The sequence below is a fragment of the Rhea americana genome, unplaced genomic scaffold, assembly GCF_003343005.1.
Source record: "Rhea americana isolate MKP2758 unplaced genomic scaffold, rheAme1 scaffold_11, whole genome shotgun sequence".
Taxonomy (NCBI): Eukaryota; Metazoa; Chordata; class Aves; order Rheiformes; family Rheidae; genus Rhea; species Rhea americana.
Window position 1 is genome coordinate 2,677,699 of NW_028185150.1, and position 22,906 is coordinate 2,700,604.

General features: G+C 43.2%; 2 protein-coding genes across 2 annotated transcripts in view; one reads left to right on the plus strand and one right to left on the minus strand.

Moving 5' to 3' along the window:
* ERCC6L2 (ERCC excision repair 6 like 2) overlaps positions 1–21,295 on the minus strand; it is a 194,516-nt gene extending 173,221 nt beyond the window's left edge. Inside the window, exons 1-3 of the mRNA XM_085312189.1 lie at positions 21,212–21,295; positions 20,159–20,377; positions 17,870–18,845 (exon numbers count right to left, since the gene is read on the minus strand). Coding sequence (XP_085168315.1) covers positions 17,870–18,845; positions 20,159–20,377; positions 21,212–21,295 — 1,279 coding nt within the window. The remainder of the gene's footprint in view (positions 1–17,869; positions 18,846–20,158; positions 20,378–21,211) is intronic.
* The window catches only part of PTCH1 (patched 1), a 75,740-nt gene continuing 70,596 nt past the window's right edge, over positions 17,763–22,906 (plus strand). Inside the window, exon 1 of the mRNA XM_085312887.1 lies at positions 17,763–17,953. The gene's annotated coding sequence lies outside the window, so the exon portion shown is untranslated. The remainder of the gene's footprint in view (positions 17,954–22,906) is intronic.

Here is a 22,906-nt window from a genome sequence, read left to right on the forward strand (position 1 = left end):
CATTTTCTGAAAGTCCTTCTGTGAGGGGGGAGTGAGCTTACTTCCTAAGGAAATTACTGTAGAGGTGTCTGCAAGAGAAAACCAGGCCCTGCTTGGCCACTCTACAACTGCAATGAGAGTAGTCATGAATGAACACTGAGCCAAAAGAATGATGCATGTTTACATTATGCTCACTGAATTATTCCYGCGAATGCATAAAAACCTAGCTGCCATGAACAACTGCCATGTAGAGCACTTAGCATTAGCATTAGGGAAAGCATTTGGTTCTGGATACAGGACTCTGCATCAAACTTCTGCTTTAAAAAATCCTCCTCTAGGCAGTTTCAGACTTGGAAAGGTGAAGGCTCCAGCAMGCGATGCAAACTGCAGCAGATGAGCAGTGCCTGCTGGTGTGTTTAATCAGAAGCCGTTCTTTTCTGAGCTGAGTTTTAATTTACAGAAACCCTGCTGCTGCCCCTTACATTGTGCTGGGAGTTTGAAGCGAGCAAGGCTTCCCCAGCACCAGGCAGTCACTGTGCACTGCCGGAGCGACGGACAGGGAGGCAGTGCATTACACRCATGTTTCCTTTGGCAACGGGAGAATCTCCCCCCACACTTTTCCACCTGGCATAAGTTATGCTGGTACCACTGTTTGTGGGACCGCACGATGAACCGGGCCAGGGAGTGAGCCAAGTTTGAAATTGCCCTTAAAAAAAAAAAAAAGAAAGAAAGAAAGAAAGAAAGAAAGAAAGAAAGAAAGAAAGAAAGAAAGAAAGAAAAGAGGCAATATTTTTAACCTGGATGTACTCCCTGATTACTTCACCTTGCAGCTTTGTAAGCACTTACATTGGCACCATCAAGAGCATGGCATTGGACAAAAAATGAACAGGTGGAAGCCGCTCAAATGACACCACTGAAAAACAGGCATGTGTGAACCATCCCCTTTGCGTAGACGAGACGGAGAGTCAGTCCATTGTTATTCTTCCTGTAATTCCTTTGAGACAAGTATTTTGTTTCAGTATTATGAATTTTCTTATTCCTTTTAGCCAAGAGCGTTTCCCAGACTGATACATTCAGAGAGGCCAAAAGAGATTTAAAAGTTGATTTAGAAAAATAAAGGTGACCAAAGAAACAAACACTTTAGTAATTTCTTTCGAGATTAGCAAATCAGCCTGATAAGGTGTAAATTTTTGCTACCAAGCCTGTAATATGTTTGGAAATCAGAGGACCAAATCATTGGTCTTATAATAGGAAATTAGAGAAATCATTCGTCTTACAATAGAAGACGAATTGCATATAGACTTCACTTTCACAACACTAAAAAATTAGCATCTTCACCAAGTCTATCTTGGAGAAAAATATTTTCACAAGCTATTCTTCCTTTCTATTTGGCAAATTGTCTTTGTGACTAGTGCATTAGCATTTTAACATTCATCACATGGTGAGTGCCCCAGCTGAATGACTCCTTAAAAAGGAGCAGAAATACATGTTGATTAAATTCTTTCAAACTCCTTGACAAGAAAATGAGCGTTATAAGAGTGCTGAAACGGAATGATTCAAGTAGTGCTACATTCACAACTTAATTCCTTGATCCTGCCTATTTCCTCTGGACTTACTAACTTCTAAAATCCTTCAATGCACCAYGTAGGCTGACATAGAACAAATTAACCCAGGGCTGGCATTCAGGCACACCTGTAAATCCTGGCACAGGTAGCACACCTACTGTGAAGTCCTGTGGTCAGTAGAATAGGAGTCTGCAGGCAAATAGGAGATTGATAAACTCTCTGCCTAATTTCTGCAACCGTCATGCAACTTGAGTAGTCATGTGTAACAACATCCTGTGCTCCTACCCAGGCACAGAGCTCGCTGCCTCCTGAAAGCAGGGTACTGCAGGGAAGAGGGCAGCAAAAGGACTGTCAGTGTTTGGTTGCACCAAAACATGACTAAAGCTATGGTACATACAGCATAAATAAGATTTGGCTACGTTTAAGCAGAGATACTATACTCAGCTTCGGTTCACTTTCAGTTTTCAAACTCATAATCCATGTTCATGTCACATAGTGGGCCATATTCTGTGTGCGCACACACATCAGATGACCTTCCAATACTAATGTTTTGCACCTAGTTGGTACGTGTAACGCCTTATTAAGTCTAGCCGATTAACCTTATTCATACTGATAATTCAGAAAGAAATCATCAGCTGCTGTATTGCTAGTTTTCACAAACCCTTTGAACAATTAGTCCTGATGATTTTCACTAAATGTACATAAAATACATCCTTCCCTTATAGTCATGCTTCCGTGTATTTATAGCGTGCTTTCTGAGCTGACATGAGTGCATCAGTGAGCATGTGCCTCCAACAAGCCCTCCAGGAAGGACAGGCAGCAAGCTCCCTGTCTTCTTGGTCACCCTCCATGTATTTACACGTCAAAACAATGAGAGTAGATGACAAGTTGCTGTTCTTCATCAGAAACTTTGCAGATCCCTCATTAGAGAAGTTTTAAGAGCAGATAACCTCTGCTTCTCAAAGTACCACTATGAACAGACAGACAGGAAGAAAATAGTAGCTGGTAGATGTAAAGCTAGAGACAGGAAAGAGTCACCAGAGGTTAGGAAATGAACATGGCAGGCTGCATCAATTATAAAAGGCAAGATAGAGAAGGGAGGATGAAATATACTATTTATACATGTTTTCTGTTCACTTGAAAATCAGCTTGATTAGAGACTTTTCTGCTCAATATTCAAACCCTAGATACTTTAACATTCGTAGAGGATGATGTGAAGTATCAGATCTTGAACATTTAGCCTGGTGTTCACTTGCAGGCAGGGCCAGTACTTTTAAAGGTCCAGGACTCTGGGTCTGAAACTCGGCAAGGAGCTGGGCAACAAGGGCAAGGAACATTAAGGCAATTCTTGTATAAGCGTGGATTGAACTGCTCTAGAGTGGCCTGGCCAAAGAGATGTACAGAGGGATTTCATACTGAGAGCCTGCTTAAAAAAAAAAAAAAAAAAAAAAAAAAAAAAAACACTCAACATTTTTCGGTACTAAATACATGAGTTTTAACAGAGATTGCAGGAAGCCCAAGTATCATTGTTTTAGCCTTCTGTCTTGTTAATTTTATGAACTTACTCTGCTATACTTAGCTCACAACAACAAATCCTCTTGCTCCAAAAAAGCAGTCTGCCCACAACATTTTATATTTTCTAACTAGCTTTTTCCAACTCACATTATATGGAGCTGGTTATGAACACAAAAAAGTAGGCTACAATTCAGGCAAGATGARGCTATTTCACTGTTTGGATGAGCTGCCATCAACACAGTCATAGGTGTCATGAAGATACAGTCTTTGGCAATAAGGCAAAAACAGACTACCATCTGAAATATAAATAAATATTCTCTGGCAGGATCTGTATTTGAGAGCTGCTTGGGCACTTATATAAAATCTAATTCTCTCTATTAAATCATTCTCAGATATATGGTTACTAAAAGATATACATGTCAGTCGTATATACAGTCTTTGCCTTGCTATTAGAGTATGTAATGGTATGTAGGAAGAGTGAGGTGAAAGCTCAGACAGCTAGACTACAGAAACAGAGGACCGGGAACAAATATCTAAAGCTCTTTGGYCCTAGCACTTAGCAGTTGCAAATACCTGTGAAATTCTTGTCAACAAGCTATTACACAACTGAATACCTTGACTTTTTCAGCATGTGCGATCTTTTTTTGATGAGATTGTTACCAACGCAATACGTATACCTACAGTATTCTACACCACTAATGCCTGATTGCTAACATTTTTTGGTAGCTAGGAAAAGTGATATTAGTGAGTGACAATATTTTGAGAAGTCTGTGAAAGGATCTTTAACCATTCTCAGGCATATTATTCTCAGGGAGTTAGGCTACTGCAGGTAAGGGCAAGTGACTGCAAGAAATATAAATAAAATCCTATCCAAACAATGGTTCTACTAATTTGTCTTTTTTGGCAGGCACTGAGTTGCTCAGAACTAATACTCCACCTACAAAGCACTGTTTGATCATCTGTTTTAAAGCAGATGACTACATTAGCTTGGTTTTCAGAGGAAATAAGAGGCATGGAGCTGTGTGGTCTGTTTGCTCTGTATCCCTCCTTAAAAAAAAAAAAAAGGATCTGTTCACTGATTTTAACCAGATTTGAAAGATAAGAAGTTTTACAAGGTATTACAAGAGAATGAAATAGGTCAGGGAAACCAAGATTCATTAGTGCTTATTTGAATGGAAGTACTTACTCTTCTGTTTCCATATTCAGTCGACAGCACATACCACCTGCTTCTTTTGTCATCCTCACCRACACTGTCACAAAAGAGACATGAAGGAGTTTTACTTCTCAGCTGCAGAGAGACTAAGACTCAGCAAGAGCATAGGGAAGGCAACACAGCATCTACACAGACTATATCCATTCTGTGGATGGTAGGCTAGACTGTGGTTAACCTCATTTTTTAAAAGGTTAATAAAGTAGGTATCTATTTTTTTCTGAGTGAGGACTCAGAAACATCTAAAAAGTTTCATGCTGATTTACTGCATTGTGCTGCTGGCACTGCTCTTCTGTTTTATCTGATGCGATAAAACAGACTTTGCCTTTTTCTGTGAAATGATTCTCTTCGTTTGATGTTGTTTCTATGCGGCCGTGTTAGTAGTTGACAAATCATGCCACTCAGGTGTGAAAATCCGGAAGACAAGTTCCTTGTTTATGTATTCATACAAACCTATATGTTCTGACACCTCCTGGGATCAGAATGGTACAGTGTTGGTTTTTACATGCTTTTCATAACTCTTTGGATTCATGTCAGACATATGCTTCTGTGAGTGAGCAGAACAATCTTTGCATTAGCATTTGGGGGATTTCTGAAGCATGGTAGCTGATACCAATTAATAATTCATAAAACTTAATAAAGGAACAATTTCTTTCAAATTATTCTGCAGGTGAGGTAGTATTAGAGACTATCAAATTTTACAACGATTATCTAGCTTAAGAATAAGTCCTTAGTCAAAAGCTGTAGATTGCTTATGCAASCTTGATATTTAAAACTTAGCAGAATTTGCACCGCAGTTTTCAAGAAGCAATCCCAGTGATTACTCAGTCTACGTAGCAAAACAGCAGAGGGATTTTAAGGCCAGCAGGAATGGCCACATCGTTTGTTATGGGTGACGATGGCCACCTTTCTCTTTACTCCAGCTTCATATCAGCCTTTCCTGCATTTGGACTCCTGTCTGCAGCCGTTCATCGCCACGCAGGCTCCTGGTGTGGGCTGCTCGCAGCGGGGGCTTTCCGGTGCTTCTCCCTCGCTCGGGGCCATGTGTTGTGCCAGCTCTGGTGCCTATACGGCTGCATAGTGAAATAGATTAGGAAACCGATCTGACTGAAAGCTAACCCTAAAGAAAAAAAGACTATTTGGCTCTCTGTCATCAGTGTTATCACGAGAATACCCCCCTGGTTATTTTGCTCTGAGTAATGCAAAGCAATCAGATAATGACCTTGGACTGACTCATAATATCGGATTGCAAGAGATGCAACTGTTAGTCGCACAAATATTTACTAGATCTCAGACGTCACTTGTCCAATGTCTCCTTTTCAAACATAACTGCTTACGCTTGTAACTAGTCCTCAACATTCTAGTGAAATGAATTTTCCATTTCACCTTTTTTTTAAGAGAATGAAACCAATTACAAGGATGTGAGTATAGAGGTTAGCACTCCTACTTGGCTCTGTTTTACCTTATGAAAGAGACTATTTTGTAGAATGCAGTGTTGGTAGTACACAGCTTCACTCCTGACAATTAAGTGTGCACAAATTAAGGTTTAAATACAGTCTCATTTTCTCAAGTAATAAAGCAAAATATTCCCCAACATTTTCTAATCTTAAATAAAATCCATGTATTATAACACCAGGAATATAGCATTTTGTATGTACCACAATCATTAAAGTAATTTCAAAGAGGGAGAGGAAAGAAACACTATATTATATCCCACATAGTTCTGTACTACTTCAAATCCCTATTAATAAAGAGTTTCATCTTAAATTTGTTATTGAAGCCCTGTAACTGATAACCATCCCTTTATTATTAGGCCTCAGGTTGAATAACAGAAAAAAAATGGAAGCTTTATACAGGTACCAGGGTCTGCCTGTGTCCTTCTGACAGCGTTATATAGCCAAAAATGCTTCTGTAAAAGTCCGTTATCATTTGCTTAAGTTAAGCACCTTTTTAAGTATTTAGGAAGAAAACTTTAACAAGTGTTATGAAGGTAAAACTGAACAAATTATGCCTTTCTTCAGAAGAACTTCTCTCAGATTAAATACACACTGTATTTTCTCAGTCTGACTGAATAAATTCTAATTCAAACAATTTATTTTATGAGCTACAGCAGGTGAAAAGAGAGGYAAAGCTTTGATTTAAAAAAAAAGAAAAAGGAAAAAAGAAAAAAGAGAGTGAAATATTCAGATTCATCTATGACTATGTGTCTTCTAAAAGTTTCCTTTTATCTTTAAGAATCTGAGCTGGAAGGGCCTTTCCAAAGTTTCAGAAGTGCTGACCACTCAAAGCTGTGCTGAATGGTGACCATATTGGCTGAATGAGCAGTCAGGGTCTCGGGCAGAGAACTACAGTGATTTCAAGTCTTTGAAAATACAGGCTTTAGTATAACTATGGATTCAGGCATCAATGTTAAGCACACAAAAATCTGAGCTCTGCACAACAATGTGYGAACTACCAACATTCTTCAAAGTTTATTAAATAAATGTAACATATTTCAAGCTTTATCATGCAAAGAAAAGCCTTTCCATAATGGACATTTAGTACAGTCTTTTATGAAGAAGACTGGTCTTTGTTGTTAAGCAGTAAAAAACCCAGTCGCTGCTATACTGAACATCATGTCCACTTTTTCCATGCAATTGACCATAGTCAAAGAGCGAAGATCCCCATACAGTAACTTCTACAACATTGACAAAAATATTTTTTCCTCTTCAAGGAAAAATCTTTTTTAAGAAAAGTCTTAAAACAATTTCAATAATGTTTCATGCGTCCGAAATTTATTCTAAGGCATCCTGAGTGCTTTATGCCTACTGACTGCTAAAAAGCAGCCTTTACATTACAAAGCTGCAGCTTAGTTTCATGAAGCACTAAGCTGAAGCAGCCATTGAAAACCACTCAACCAGTGCTAGCCAAATATACCCATTAATCAGTGCTATTTGCCTCTTAAAGTTAGGACCTAATCCCTAATGTGATCTCTAAGAATCCTCGACTTTATTTTGGGGGTTTTTTTGTGCTTGGTATCCACTGCCTTCTTCACCACAGAGAGCAAGTGATGTCTCTCCTCCTCTCCCTCGGTTGTGTCATACCCTAAATTGTAAGTAGAGCTGAAGAGATCAGTTCTGAACAAACACAAGCTCAAAGCAGGCCTTGCTGGCAGTTCGAAAGAGTGTAATTGCTTTATTCCATTGTTTTCCTTCTTTCCTTTCCTTTTTTTTTTTTTTTTTTTTTTAGCTCTGTATGTTCTGATTCCCGCAAGGACTGGAAGCGGAGATGGGGAAATGCCATAAGAAAAGTTATTTTTACGCGTGACTGTTAGCCTACACAGAAGTGTTAGGAATCTCGTGAGGATGCTAGTATACATGAGATTTTCAGCCCAACCATACAGACTGAAGAGTCCTGTTAAAGTTTCCAATCAAYACCCACACATCAGTTGATAATTATTATTTACTTCTGGTGTGGCAAGAAGAAGACGTGCCACAAAGTTAGTACAGTGCAAAAGAGGCTCTCTTCTTCAAGCTTCAGATTAGCAATTGATTGTATTAAAGGTGTTTTGTGTCATATGTAATGTGATGGCTCAAAAAAAAAGCATTAGGCAGCATCACAACCCTCTTAAGTAGATAAAAGAAAAAAGTTTGATTACACATGGGGTAGGATAACTGTCCCCAAAAAGCTTATTGTAAATAAGAACTCTGTGTTCTAAGGTATCTTAATTCATCCTGAAAATGAGTAAACTAAAAGGRAGCAAAGTCCTTTTACTCTTCAATGAGATTGTTCACAGCTGAAGTAAGCCAGGAATGCCATAAATTCAGACCCTTCCATCCGAACTCACTTTCAAGTGTTATCAAACCCCTAAGAGATAGTTCCTATCCTATACTTCAATTTAGTGCCTAAACATAAAGATGTTTGTTCAAGTAGTCCCCTGAAACACATGAAAACTAAACATTTTTCACTTAACTACCCTTTGCCCATTAGATTACCACAAGAGCTCTCAGGGTCTTAAATTCCTCCCCCCATACTCTAGACCTACCTAATGTCCTCAGAAGAATGATAAGCTGCACTAAACTAAGCCTTATTATTATATCCAGGGCAGTGTCATTGGCTTTATTTGAACTGAGTTTATAAAAGAATTTAGCTCTTTAACTTTATATGATCTGGMCACTTCAATTTATAGAATTTATTTATAGCTGATGTTTTACTAGAATTGGCCAGCATTCTGCTAAAGAAACTCACTTTCAGCAAAAAATCTCTTCCTTTTGAGAACTTCCTTGGTACAAGGAAAAGTGGTGTTTCAATGTCCCGGGTTTCAAAGAGAAGCTCAATGAAAACTAAAAGAATAAAACTGAGAAACTGGTTTAGAGGGTTTGAGAAGGCCCTGGTGCACTCAAACCCTCCAGTCCAGTTTCTCAGTTTTGTTCTTTTGGTTTACTTATTTTTATCACTCTTTTTTTCTGTCCTTTCCTTTTTGTTCTTTTCCCACTTTTTTTTCAGAAGAAAACTGGAAGAGAAGTGTGGGGAATAGAAACAAGAAGAAATGCAAAAAGGACTTTGAGAAGGGCTGTGTGCTACGGAGGCAATTTCACAAGCTGCTGGCTCCAGTGACAAAACTGTTCTAAAAGTTCCTGCAACATCTTCCACCTATGCCTGTCAATTCAAACTGAGACCTTGTTACCCTTAACATTCAAACCCAAAACTACAACAACAGAAACAGCCCTTGATTTTTAATCTTCAATTTTCACTATGTGTTAAAAAAGCACCATATTCTGCAGGTTTCAAMGAATTTGGTATTTCCAAAGTACTGACCCTACTGTATGAGAGAAGTTAATGGAAACCTGCMCTTAATCTAGCTACGCTTTGAAGAAGAGGGGATAGTAAGATTCTGATTCTACAGCTTGGGTAGCAAAGAACAGTAACTAAATTTGTCTTACTGTTATTAGGTCTGCATACTGAGGTATTCACTGGTCTCATGTATTTTGGAAGAAAATACACATAGGTTATTATGTATTTTCAAGTTTTGCTTTGTAGTCAACTAACACCTAGAAACATAAGTTCAAAACAATTGTCTTTTGGTCTCATACAAATATCAGGATAATTAAACAGTTAAGAGGGTTTCTGCCTCCTGTGGTACCTAAAAAAGAAACATTAGGAATTCTACCAGTGAATGCTTTTGTGTGTGTGTGTGTGTGTGTGTGTGTATTTCTTACTTTTCCTTTCATATAAGAAAAGCCAGTTCCAAAAAGACATTTATTGTGCAGCAGAAGTTAACAATTACTCCTTTGTGATACATATATAACCTCCATATCAGTTTTGCTCGGTTTATAGGTCAACAGCTTATTTATTAATGAAAGAAAAAAAAATGGTGCTGTTATGACACAGGTGCTGAAATCTTAGTAACAGTTCCACAGCAATATGAAATCCTTGTAAACCACGATTCCCTCACAAGGCAACCAACACGAAGGATTTCCCCAAACTACCCTTATTTTGCTAAGAGTGTCATCTTGTGGAATTCTTGGAACACTCTTCAGCCCTGATTGGCAGCCGAAGAGGAGGAATAGTTTTCCTCCTGGTAGAGTAATCCATTATAGCTGAGGGTTATAACTTTTAGGAGAGCAAATTGTGTCAACAAAACACACGAAAATGTGGTTTCCTGACATGTATCGGTAACGAGACACCATTTTTTTGTCTGCTCTCCAGTGATATTTCCTAATGTCAAAGTTGGGATTTTTTGTTTGTTTGTTGACACATGGCAGCTGCACAGACTTTAACATCAAGCTCTTACAAAYTAAAAGGCTCTTGGCACCCATAGGACTATCCTGGCTTCGTTACCTAATGAGCTTGATTCTCCTGTTTCTGCTCTCACAGTTATCCTCACCTACAAGGAAGGCTCTGTGGTACTGATAASTGGTAACCTTAACCTGTGCATACTTCGTCCTCTTGATGTCACACTGCAAGAGGAGTTTCTTCACATTCCCTAAATTTGTCCATCTTTCTGTAGTGTCTGCTGTAGGCCACAGTAGTATCATATCACAATAATGGCAAGTCAATCAAAAATACCAATTCTGAGAATGGAATTTATTTCCTGTATCTAAAGCTGTACACCATGGCAGTATGCCAAAAGGGAAGTTCATTTCTCTTTAATCATCTAAAGCAATTCATGATCTAAAGCATTTTTTTAACTAATAAGCCAAGAAAATATGGGCTAGAAGCTTTAGTGGTATTACATAGGTCAGCAGACAAGGACACAGCTTTCCAAGTACAGCTCAGCACAATTCATTGTACAGTGGCTTAACATTTAACTTTGTATTACTCAGCCCACACAGCTTCTATATAGGATAGTCAAGCTAAATATGAAAGGTCAGAAAGGCTGATAGCTGGAAATTCRGAAAAGGAGCTACCACTCTTCTTTATTTACCATATTTGATGAATCTTTGCTGTAGGCAAGTATGTTCTGTAGATAGTGTACAGGYGACTTGCTGAAAAWAAATAAGTGGTCTCCAGGCAGCACTTTTAGGTTGTCCCTCATGCGCCTCCTCTGCTAATAAACCAAACGTGTAAGGTCTGTAGTGTGCTCACTCAGCAAGTGCTCTGCAGTGTGCTCATGCAGCCAGTGCAGTGGGCTTTCAGGCAGAAGATCTTGGTTGTATGTAAGTAAGTATGTAAGCTGCTGTTTGTAAGCCAGGTGGCTTGCAAAAAACGCTCTGTATAAAGAAGAAAAAGAAAGTAGACATTTCTGAATGTWCACAGATTCTGAACTGAAACTGTTTATTAAGTAACACATGAACAGTCAAAATGAGTAGCTTTACTGAGATTGAAAATAGCAATGAATTCTTTAACTAGCTCACAATACTAGCGTTCACTGGGATAGAAGAGTTCTGTCCAAYGCATCAACAGTGCTACTTCATTCAAAAGCAGTTAATTCTCAAAGAAGTCAAAGCAGTTGGACTTAAGCCCATGGTTCTGAAAGGCTGCATTTTTTTAAGGTCTTCCATCCAAACGTCATGTAACCTTACAGAGCTCAGTTTGCAAGAAATAACTGAACTATTGTACACAAAGATAGTAATGCAGGTATTTTTAAAAGGATAAATTTTACCAGGAAACAAGCRCTAACCTTTATTAAGTGAAGTCTCAGGTTTTTAAGTGGATTTTCACTTGCTTATTTGTTTGGGGAGAGGCTCCTGACTGCCTCAGAAGCGGAGAAAATTAAGTGCTTCTCAAATCAGGAACATAGTAGATAAAAAGAAAATACAAATCATAAGTGTGCAATGAACAGAAAAAAGCACTATCACTACTACCAATGCAAGCTGTAAATGGACACTTGCAGAATAAAAGGTAGTGTAGTAAATGTAATGTAAATGGCAGAAACCCTAAGAAAGAAAAAAGATACGTTTTTCCAAACAAGCCCAAATAAACAGTAGCAATAATGATGAGATAYGGAAAAAATGAGTAAACATGAGAAATAGATTCATAAAAATTTCTGTGTTTGTCTTTGAATAGTTGCTACTGTGTTGAATCCTAGTTTATGTGTTTAAAGTGTTGCAGATGCTCACTGGCATATGCCATAGAATTTTACTAATACAGAGCTTTCTTAAATTTCACAGTYAGCAAAGACTTAGTTAGATTACCATGTACTTTCCTATTAGCGTAATAGTATAATGAGTGCTAAGATTTCATTAACTCATTTGCTAGGAGATTAAATAATATCATTAATAAGGAAAATGAAAYTGCCAAAATAATTGTAGAAAGTGCATTGTGATGCATGAGTCTCAGGGCAAGTGGGAGAAAGTTGCTCTGAGCATTCCTTTCCTACTTTACAATATAAAAGGAACAATTTTTTCCGTTGTTATTTAAGAGGAAATATTTTACCACAAGAGTGTTTGGGGTTACAATTCGTAATACAGTATTTTTATGCAGGCTCTTTAGAGAGGACCAGCTGACTTCTCTTCCCCCATCAGAGCATGAAAGTACTTGACGAAATGAAAAGGCAAAAAAAAAACCCTTCAACAACAACAACAATAAAAACTGTAAAGTGCAACTTTACAATGTTAGCGAGACAAATAGCTGGCATTTATATGGGAAGAAAAATTCTACAGCTAACTTAGTTGGGATGAAATGCCAAGAGCAGTCTTTCAGTTCTCATGATTCAGGGCCTTAACTCACCAGCAAAGACCAAAGCAGACTTCTGTCCTGCTGTCTGTGTTTGAACAGCTAAGTGCCTAAAGAGGAGAGGAAAGTCAGACTTTCCTCCAAACAGTTTGGCATTCAGACCCACTGGACTTTTCTACAGCTGAGCTGCCAGTGTGTTAAAACGTGTGCAGGTAGGGATATGTCAGGCCAATTTGCACTGCTGGGGGCGAAAGGATAGCTTTTGGATGCACACACCTTTCTGTTAGTAAAAACTGCCTTCAAAATATGAACGTGCGAACCAAAACTCATAACCCCAGCAGAAACTATAAATACTGGATTCATTAGCAGTTTTAAGGCACACTTTCCTTCTTCCATTTTCCTCCATCTCCCTCCAAAAACCCCTATGTGTTCCTCAGGCAACAAATTACCTTTTTCTCAGCTATCATAGGAGGCGGTGCCTCTTAACATTTGTCTCCTCTACTCTAGAGATGTAAAAGCCTTTTCTCTCATTTCTAATTAAACTCAACATAATTAAATTCACAAGGAATGTCCATAACTTACACATAACTTCAAAGTTTGCTGCTTCTATTTCTTAACTGAAGAAAGACTTGGGTACCCATGAGTTTGCCTAGATTCCCAACTCTTCTAATTGTTCCAATTAAAAAAAAATCTATCAAAAAAATTACCTCTACTTAGAAAACTACTCTCTATTTTCTCTTTAGTATGTGGGATCCCAGCACCCCAGAGTCATTCACTGCTCGCTAACACATCTTCCTAGCCATATATCCCAAATTCTCATTTACCACCAAGGTTTCAGTAGATACAAGATACATGTTTCCATTTCTTGAGTCCAAACAAATCCTGAACAGCCACTCGGATCCACAGTGCTGCTTCCGTTGCTTTTCCACACCACACCAAATCTTCAGTCCCACAGAGACTGTTTGTGCCACTCCTTTGGGCTGACATGTGGCTCAAGCTAAAGACCACGAACACTTGCACATGCAGATGCAGCTTCCCAGTTCCAGCTTTGAGGCTGCTGCAAAGGGAGAAACCATGCAGAAGATCTCCTCTCTGTTGCCATTTGTTACTTACATACAACCAAGATCTTCTGCCTGAAAGCCCACTGCACTGGCTGCATGAGCACACTGCAGAGCACTTGCTGAGTGAGCACACTACAGACCTTACACGTTTGGTTTATTAGCAGAGGAGGCGCATGAGGGACAACCTAAAAGTGCTGCCTGGAGACCACTTATTTATTTTCAGCAAAAGGTTTCCCTTAGTTTTGAATTTTTGTTAAGTTTCAGAGTACAGCAGGACTCCTTGATATTGGGGGTCTTGTATCCTTGATATGACATTCTGAAACTGAGTCATCAATTTGAGTAACTTGTACTTAATGAATTAGCAGATTTAAATCACCATACTCTTGCTGACTAAGGGAAGATGTGCTGAATCATAGCAGCTGAGTACACATCCTTATTAATTTTTGGAGTATTCATAATCAAAAGACTTTTTAGCAGTATCTTTTAGCCATTGAGTTTCAGATTCCCTTAAAAGATTACCAAGTATAATTGTTCTAACAAGACTCAATAGAGTTACAGTAAAACACTTCATGTTTTCATTGACATAATAATGGCTAAACTTTCATTAGAAAGCTTTTTGTCTAATTGTCTTATTGCAATATGATACCAAAGCAAAGTAGATAAGAAAATCATGAGATTTCATAGCATTGAGTGCTGTAAAATAGGTGGACTGTATCTGTTTTCYGATGGCATATAGACCTGCTTGAAATGAAAACTACAGTAGTAGTACAGAAAAGGATCTGGGGATTATAGCGGATCCTATGCTGAGCATGAGCAAAAAATGCTGTGTTGTTGCAAATACGGCAAACCCCACTCTGAGATTTATAAAGAAAAGTCTTGTGTATAAGCTACGATTCCCCATCTTTTGGACCAGCTGTGGAGTGTCCCGGAGAGACTGATAACAGTGGTGAGAGGTTTAGAAAATATACCTCAAGAGAAAGCTTGAATGAATAGTCTAGAGACTAAAAACTGAGGAAAGACATGTATAGTTTAATGTATTTTTAAATGTAAAGAGGAAGGAAATAAACTGTATATTCAGTGAGAGAAGGACAAGAGGCAGCAAACCTGAACTATAGAAAAGGAAATTTAGGTTAGACATTGGGAAAAAATTTGAGGAGTATGAACCAGTCTCTTTACAGGTTGAGCAGGAAGATTGTGAAAAGAGAGTTTTAAAGGACAGACTGTGAGACCAGCATTTTTCAGGAGTGTAAGAAGAACTGATCCTCTCTTCAGGCAGAAGAACAGCCTAGGTGACCTAGCTGGCCCTAACTGCCAATGTTTCAACGACTTCTAGAAGCTTTCTCTGCAGATCCATTTGCTGTGTGAACATAATTTTCCCCAGGATTTCTTGAATTGCCAGCTGCCTCCAAGATGCTCACCAGGTTACAAAGGACAAGCAGATTTAGATCCACAGTTGTTTTTCTCCATACCAAGTGAAAGCAAAGGAGTCATGTCTTCTTCTTCCCCTTCTCCTTTTTCTGCTCCAGAGATGAACACACTCAGGGCTGAAAATCATGGGAGTTTTCTGTCCCCTTAACAGCACCAAGTCGCTGATGGAGATGTGACACAGTCATTGACGTCGTGACATTGTCACATTTTCTGGGCAGCACTGTCTGTCATGACAACCAAGACAAACTTAAGACCCACAAAAGTGGCCTCAGAAGAAAAGAACTGTTGGGCAGAGTTGAATGAAAATAAGGTTTTTAGTAGCATAAAAGGAAAAGTGGACTAAAACAGGATGACACTCTGCAATGGGACACTTTTTATAGAAAGGATACCTGATTTTAAACAGCAAAACCTTAGAGAAGTTGGCTTTGGCTTATTTTTTTCACTTTGAACAAGGAATAAGGTTCCTTCCTTTCCCTTGCGAAGCACCAAGATCCAAGTATAACCAGAATGAAGTTCCAGACTATTATTCGTAACTTTCAGTACAATAAATACTAAAGAGCCAGTCGGTGTAGGGTTACCTGGAAGGGGGAAGCTGTGAGGGAGATGCCATTGGAAACTGTCTACCAGAAGCCTCTGAGCTTTCACAGCCTGAGTAACCATCTCCTAACAATTAAATCTATCAGTGACAGTTCACACAGTCATTTCCACTCACTGGGGACAGCATGATGGCTCGTGTCTGCCTAGTTCTGAACTGATGGCTTGCAAAGGTTATTGTCAATGGATGATAATCTTTATTCCTTTTAAGAGTGTAAGTTGTGCGGTAACTGGATCTCCTGTTTTTTTCCTAAAGTTCCACTACACATACATAGGTAGATGTAGATAGCTACGCACTATAGAGTAATAGCTACTGCTAGTAAATAAAAAATTCTTGAAATAACAGACAAAAAAAAGCAAACTATTTGCTATATAAGACCGTAAATAAAAACACTTCATGTCGTGTGAAACCCCAGCCTCACTGGCATGCCATCTCCAAGARGATCGAGTAGGAGGTGCTTAGAGAAATAATAAGGAAAACAGGATGGTTGTACAGTACGCACTATATTCTTCCAGATATATGTAACCATATTTATTTGTATTTTGCACGATAAAATATTTTTGTCTGAATCGTTACCTCAAAGAAAGCAGAAACTAGCACTCTTACCTCTGCCTTCCTCTTCCGACCTGTTCTAAGGAATTCCTATCCATGTCATTTTTTTCTTTACTTTGTGTCATGTGTCTGGGTAGCTCATGTCTGATTATGTTATATTTTCTTAACACATGAGTCACGTTAATGACACAGAGTGCAGAGGACTCGAGTTTGCTGTGCAGGGCAGGAGTAACTATTGAAATTAGGCTGGCAAAAAATAGAGGTAGTGAAGACTGCGGGATTTACCAGTGATGAACTGTTTGATGTTGAACAAGTGAGAAACTTCATAACATATTTCTAATGTCATTTTCTCTGATACTTCCTAACTTGCACTAGCATCCCACTTCCTTTATCATTTCTAATCTTTGATCTCTATTGCATGCCTCTTTCTAACATGCACACACACATTGCACTGCTTTTACAGCTTTTCAATCTTCTTCCCTAGCAGAAGAGTTGGCAATTTTTATGTGACTTTTCTGCTATTTCACCTCCTACCAGTTTGAATAATATTATTGTGGCTACACGGCATGGCTAGGCTGGACACTGTGGACTCTGTCCTGTCAGATATGTAGAGCTGGAAACCTCTGGAACTTATTGTCAGGAGTTATGATGAATTTATCTGGAAATTTTAAATCAAGATTGAATGTGGTATTTAACTAGGGTGTGCTGGGTGGGAGGACAGACTAGAGGATTACAGCTGTGACATTTACGCAGCCTCTGCCCCTGTAGTCTGTCTTTTGCTTCAGTAATCTAACTCCATGATTGATCAGAAAGGCCATAAAAAAGTGATGTATGTTTTTCATACACTCTTTAAAAATCCTGCAAAATATCTTTTCCCATGCTCTTCCAGCTCTTTATCATTGACACAGGCCCTCGTCATGTAAAAATAATATCAGTTTTGTAGACAAAATATCCATCTTACTCATTATTTTGATTCCTAGCCTGGTTTAGTGTAGATAAGAATATATATGGAATTGGGCTGTTTAATGCAATCTGATGGTGAGATGTTCCCTAATAATTTTGCCTGCGTATTTTTTATACTCTTAATAGTGAACATATGACCCTGCAATATACATTATTTTCCCTAAGCGGAATTCTGTAGCAGGAGCAATACAGACAAAGCGTGCTTAAGGGAGCGCGCAGCGAAGTCGTGCGAAACCGCCGAAGCACGCTTTCCAAACGCAACGCAAACGGCAACGTCTGCGCAGCCCGGGCGGGAGACTTCGGCGGCGCGGGACGCGCTCCGCACGAGGGAGTCACACGCGCGGCCTGGAGACTGACCGGAGCGCGNCCCGGCATTGTCTGAAATCTCCAAATTTAGAAGAAATATGAAAATTGTCAAGCAGCCCTTCCTTAGGGGGTAAAACCAGCGCGGGGCCGCGCGCCCGGTGCGGCGCGCGGCGGCGCCACGTGACGGCGGCGGGTCCTGCCTCCGGCGGGCCGGGACCACCCACGTGGAGGGCGATGGGGCTGCTTAATAGGAACAGGCGTGTAATTGTGAGGGTTTCCAGCACTCCGCGGAATGCYGGCGACCTGGGAGGGTTATTTTTTTACACTTTCAGTTCCTTTGGGGTAAGAAGGAAAAAGGAGGAAAAAAAAAAGGAAGAAGAAGGAGGAGAAGAGAAGGAGCGAGAGGGAGGGAGGAAAGGAGGAAGGAAGCAAGGAAGGAAGGAGGCAGGGAAGGAAGGAAAAGGGAAGTAAAAAGAAAGGAAAAGGGGAAGAAGAGAAGAGGAAAAAAGAAGAAAAAAGAAAAGAAAGGAAAGGAAAAAAGAAGAGAAAAGAAAAAAAGAAAAAAAAGGAAAAAGAGAAGACGGGATTGATGTCCCACCAAAGCCATCGCTGGCACTGAGTGAAGTCGCTCCCGGCCCCGCGGCACGGCTCCCCCCGAGCGGCTCCGCCGAGGGCAGCGATGGTAGGTGCAGCGCGGAGCGCCCGCGGCAGCGGCGCCGGGGGGCGGCACAGGCCGTGCGGGCCGGGGGCCTCGGCCGCGCCGGCGGGGCGCGGCGGACAGGGGGGCTCCGAGCGGGCCGGGGGGCTCCTCGGGGGGCGGCAGTGCGCTGCGGCTGGCGACTGCCCGCGCCGCGGGGGAGCTGCTGCTGCTGCTGCTGCTGCTGCTGCGACCCGCCGGGAAAGCCGCTCGGGAGGAAATGCCGGCGATGGGAAGTGGCTCCTGCGGCAGCTCTCTGCAGCGCTGCGGAGGGCTGGAAACGGGCCCCCGTCTTGGCACCTGCGTGAAGTGCGGCCCAAGCAGCCTGCCACGCAGAGGCAGAGGCTTCCCGGAGCAGGGCTCTGCAGGACGAGGGCAACAGGAAAGGTGCAGCTGGCACTGCTGCTCCTTCCCCGGAAAAGCCGATTAGGGATTCTTGAACGAGGAGCATTGGGGAGCCCTCGGTCTGCAGCTCTGAGTGAATATCCGCAGGGAGTGGAAGTGGTGAGAACATACAGGTGTAGAGAAAACGGGTGACAGTCACTTTGTAACTAGAGCACTGAGCTCGGAGGTGTGCCCTAGGCTGAGGTGACAATCCCTCGCCAAGAGCAGCAGAAGTGGGTGTGCTTAGATCCCTCAAATGAAGCTGAATGCCAGCCTCAGCCTCTGGCTGCAGGACAACACTGAGGATGCGGCAGGTACCTGACACCCCGAGGCCGGGCTGTGGTCGGGCCTGTCTCTGCTGTCTGTCCCACTGCACCCAGGAGCCAGAGCAGCGCGGTGCCCAGTGACACAACTCCCTGTGGCTGCAGGCCGCAGCCTGAGTGCGGGAGGTAGAGGTGGGGGCTGAGGGAAGCAAGGGCAGCAGTGTCCGGTGCTGCAGAGTAGTTTAAAAAGAAATGTCGGAGCCAAGGTGAGTTATCTGCCAGCTTCTCACGAGAGAGCAATTACTGGTTCCGGTTCGAGGGTCTTTTGCATGGTTTCAGCACCAGGCTGATAAGTGTGTCTAATTTCTGGTTAGGGCTGTTAGAGTCATTGTGCAGCTGGATTATAATCTGACACTGTATTTGAGCAGGAGTTAGTACTGTTGAGAAATGTTAGAGATGATGAGAGAAGGGGAGGAGGAGGAGAAAAAATCATTTAAAAACTGTTTGATTTCAAGAACCCGTAGATATAAAACTGGCAGCTTGCTCTGAATGAAAATGTCTTGAGCTTCTCTGTTTTTATCCTTATTTCACACACACATGCACACACATGCATGCACTCACACACACACACCTTTTATTTTCTTCTGCCTTTGCCCCAGTGTATAAAGCCCTATTGAGACATGTAGGCGTGATGTGTAAACCGGATTAGCAGTGTGAAAGAAAGACACACAATGAGCCTGAATTGTTTTACTTCCTTTTCATTTCTCACGCCTATATCTCTAATAAATTTGTTGCTCCAGCAGTGGGTCAAAGAGATCGTGTCGCTCAGCTTTTTTTCTGCAAGACCCGATGGCAGAGATCATGAAAATGAATGCCCTGCCTTCTGCCAAATGCAAGGCTTGCTCTGTATGGTTACACTGACTCGGTGTTGTCCAGCCTGGCTAAAAACCGCTGCGCGTAGCTTTCCCCCCTCTGTGCACACTGAAGTACTGCAAGTGGCAGGGCATTTTGCCAGAAAAGGAAYCCGTTTTGAAGGCGACTTGGGTTTACGAAGCTGGAGCCCCTTGCAGAGCACGAGCAGGTCCCCAGGTCTGCGAGCGCCAAGGCTGCTGCCGCCGCCGCGCCGCGCCGCGCAGCTGGGCGGGCGCCGCCTGGCCCTCCCCGCGCAGTTTGTTTGCCGGGGGTGGGGGAGGTGCGGAGACCCCAGCGGCGCATTTCCCCGCGGCCCTCCGCGGAGGGAAACGCCTGCGCCCGGGGGCGGGGGCCGCAGCCCCCTCATTCGCTGCTCTGCGGCGTGCAGAGCCGCTCGGCATTAAGGGCGATCAGGGGTAATTAGCCGCATTATTTTGACAAGCCGGCTGGAGCGGTTCCCTTCCTGGCCGGGCTGCGGAGGGGGAGAGGGCGCGCAGCGAGCGGGGTGCACTACGCGGCCCCGCGGGGCCCCGCGTGGCGGGCTGCGGGAGGCTGCGCGCCCGCTGCGCGCCGGCCTTAGCTGCGCGGAAGGCGGCGRAAGGAGGCTGCGCGGGCTCCGCGGCCGCGGTACCCGCATCCTCGCCCGCTGGGAGCGCGCGTGAGGGGCGAAAAACGTAAGAATACCCGAAAGTGGCTGTTTTTTCCAGGCGGTCGGCTCTGCTCTGTGCTCCGCCACACTCGGCTCTCTCCCAGCCCCACGCAAGCGAGGCAGAGGGCAGGTGCCTTGCTTCAACGCTGCGTGATCAGATGCACTGATGCTCCCGGTAGTGTGGCCACGGGCCACGGAAACCTGGGAAAACGTATTAACATAAACTGAGCGTAAATATCTGTTACCCACTGTTCACTTCTATCGGATGTGCTCTGCGGGCTGGGGGAAGCGTAAAGGTCTGCAGCTCTAGGGGCTGCAAAGCAGGACCTCTGAGCACAACAGTCACCTAAGAGAGAGGCAGAACCTCAAAAAATGAAGTTATTTGTGTACGACCAAAGCATTGAGATTCTTGTATGCCAGCTCGGGCCTCGGGAGGAGAGGGTATAAAAGAATTCAGGCCACAGCCAGTCTGCCCGACAAGACACTGTCCCAGGCCTTCACCCAAAGAGCAAGTCCGAGAGAGGCAGTCCGCGGGATCCTTGCGAGCCGCTGAAGCTAGAAAAATTCCGTTAGTGTTGACGAGCAGTTGCGAGCACAGGGCGTGCATATCACAGCCAGCAGTGCTTACAAATGTAAATAAGGGCAGATTGATTAGGAACAACATTATCGCTGGGAAAGTAGCACGCATGCATCAGCTATGAGGCAAACAGGGGGCAGCCACTGCTCTGACCACCCAAGTGGAGACTTTTACACTGACACTTCTTCCTGAAGGAAAAAAAAAATACAGAAACAAGGCCAATTAGATCCCTGCAGTAATTCATCTTTTGTGTATACTAAAAAAAAAATGAAAAAAAAATCCCTCCAGACCACAGGGAGAGAGAGGAGATTAAGATAGTGCTTGTTAAACTTGAGTCTTCAGATTGATTTTGAGGACCTAAAGCAAGAACTGAGGGGTGCTGGGCTGCTGTGCGGAGCCCTGAGAAGTCAGCCCGGGAGGCAGGAGGCAGGCAGGGCACCTCCGCAGCCTCCACGTACTTGAAGGCAGAGCCTCCCCCGGTCTGGGAGACCGATGGCAGGCCGAGCCCCTTCCTCCCCTGTCTCCCAGCCCTGCCGCCCCATCGGGTCACGCTGAACGGGAGCAACAGCGGTGGCATGCCGCTTCCCAACGAGACACAATGTCGTTTTCCCAAGCTGCAGCCTGAGTAGGAGGCAGTTGACTGCCCCTCAGGTGCGGATTTCAGGCTCCATCTCCAGCCCTCTCAGGCTCCTTTCGCCCCTGTTCGTGCACGGACGCGCGTGTGCCAGAGCTGGCTGCTCCCCGCGCGCTCCTGCCGGCATTCCCGCAGGGAGCGCAGGACCCGGCTCCCGAGGATGCAGGCTTCCCTGCAGTCGAGCGACGAGGAGCAAGTGTGGGGAAAAGTGGGGAAAAGCCAGAGGGGATCTCGGAGGGGCGCCCCTAGCCCTGGCAATGCCCGGTCCGCGGCTGCCGCTACGCGGTTTTCATTGACGGCGGCCGCGGTGCGGCGCGCAGCCAGCTCCGCCCGGGCTGCAGCCCACGGGACTGCGGGGACCTGCCCGGCCCCACAACGGGTAGAGACCCCCCGGCCGCGCCGCGGGGAGCCCCCGCGGTAACGGCGGCAATTAATGGCCGGGTCCCAGTGAGCAGAGGCGGGGAGGAGCGGTGCCAAAAAAGTAAACAATCACCTATAGCTTGGGAAGTGTTTAGCACGGCCAGGCAGGCTGCGTTTCATGAATCTCTACGCTAAAAACATACTAAAATTGGCTTTCCTCGAGTTTCAGTTAAAGAATGAGCCCTAAGTTGAAACAGGCTAGCTACTGCGCGGCTTTAAATCCCTCAAGTGTTAAGTTTTCATTGTGTTTTTCTAAGTGGACGGAGTGTTTTTTTTTTTTTTTTTTTTTTTTTTGCAAGGAACTAAAGTCTTCGCTTTAGTTAAAAAAGAAAGAGAGAGAGAGAGAGGCAGAAAAATCTGGCACTTTCTACCGCAGTATCCACCACCCTGTCATTATTTCTGCAAGCCTGGGAATTCAGCTTGGACCTCCCAGTATTTGTTGCAGCTTGAGGCCAAGGTGCCGCTAAAAGGATTTTCTTTTAAGGGCTTTAGAAATCGTTTAATGCTTCTTTTCCCCGGTTTCCCTCCCTTTTTAAAAAAGAAAATACATATATATATATTTCTGTACGTCCCTCGCGAGAAAGATCTGCGTGTGTATTTGTCTAAAAGCATCTCGGAAGAAAAAAGAAAGGAAAACTTTCTTGAAAAGAAAACGAAGAAGAGGAGGGGGGAGGCATTCCTTAATGGAAGTATTGCATGCAAAGAAGGCTGGATCTCTTTAAGGCTCCCCCTGAAGCTGGAGATGCACACACAAGGGTTGTCTGCTTGGGTGGTCTCTCTACTTTGGTGAGCTGTTGCTAAGCAGCTAATAATAGTCATGTTTGCTGAGTAATTTCTGCCCTCCCCGAGCCAATCGCCTCGCAGAAACCGAAGCCATCTGACAGCCCCAGGGGCGGGCTTTCAGCTCTTTTTTTTTCCTCCCTCTGCCTCTCTCTCTCCTCTCTTACTCCCCCCCCCTCTTCCACCCCTCCTCCTCTTTATCCAAATGGAGAGAGTCCCTTTTTTCTTCTTCATCTCATCTCTGGAGCCGAGGGGCTGCAGCTCGGGGCTGCCGCGCACACGCCGGGGGAGAGCGCCAGGCAGCCGCCCGCCCGCCGCC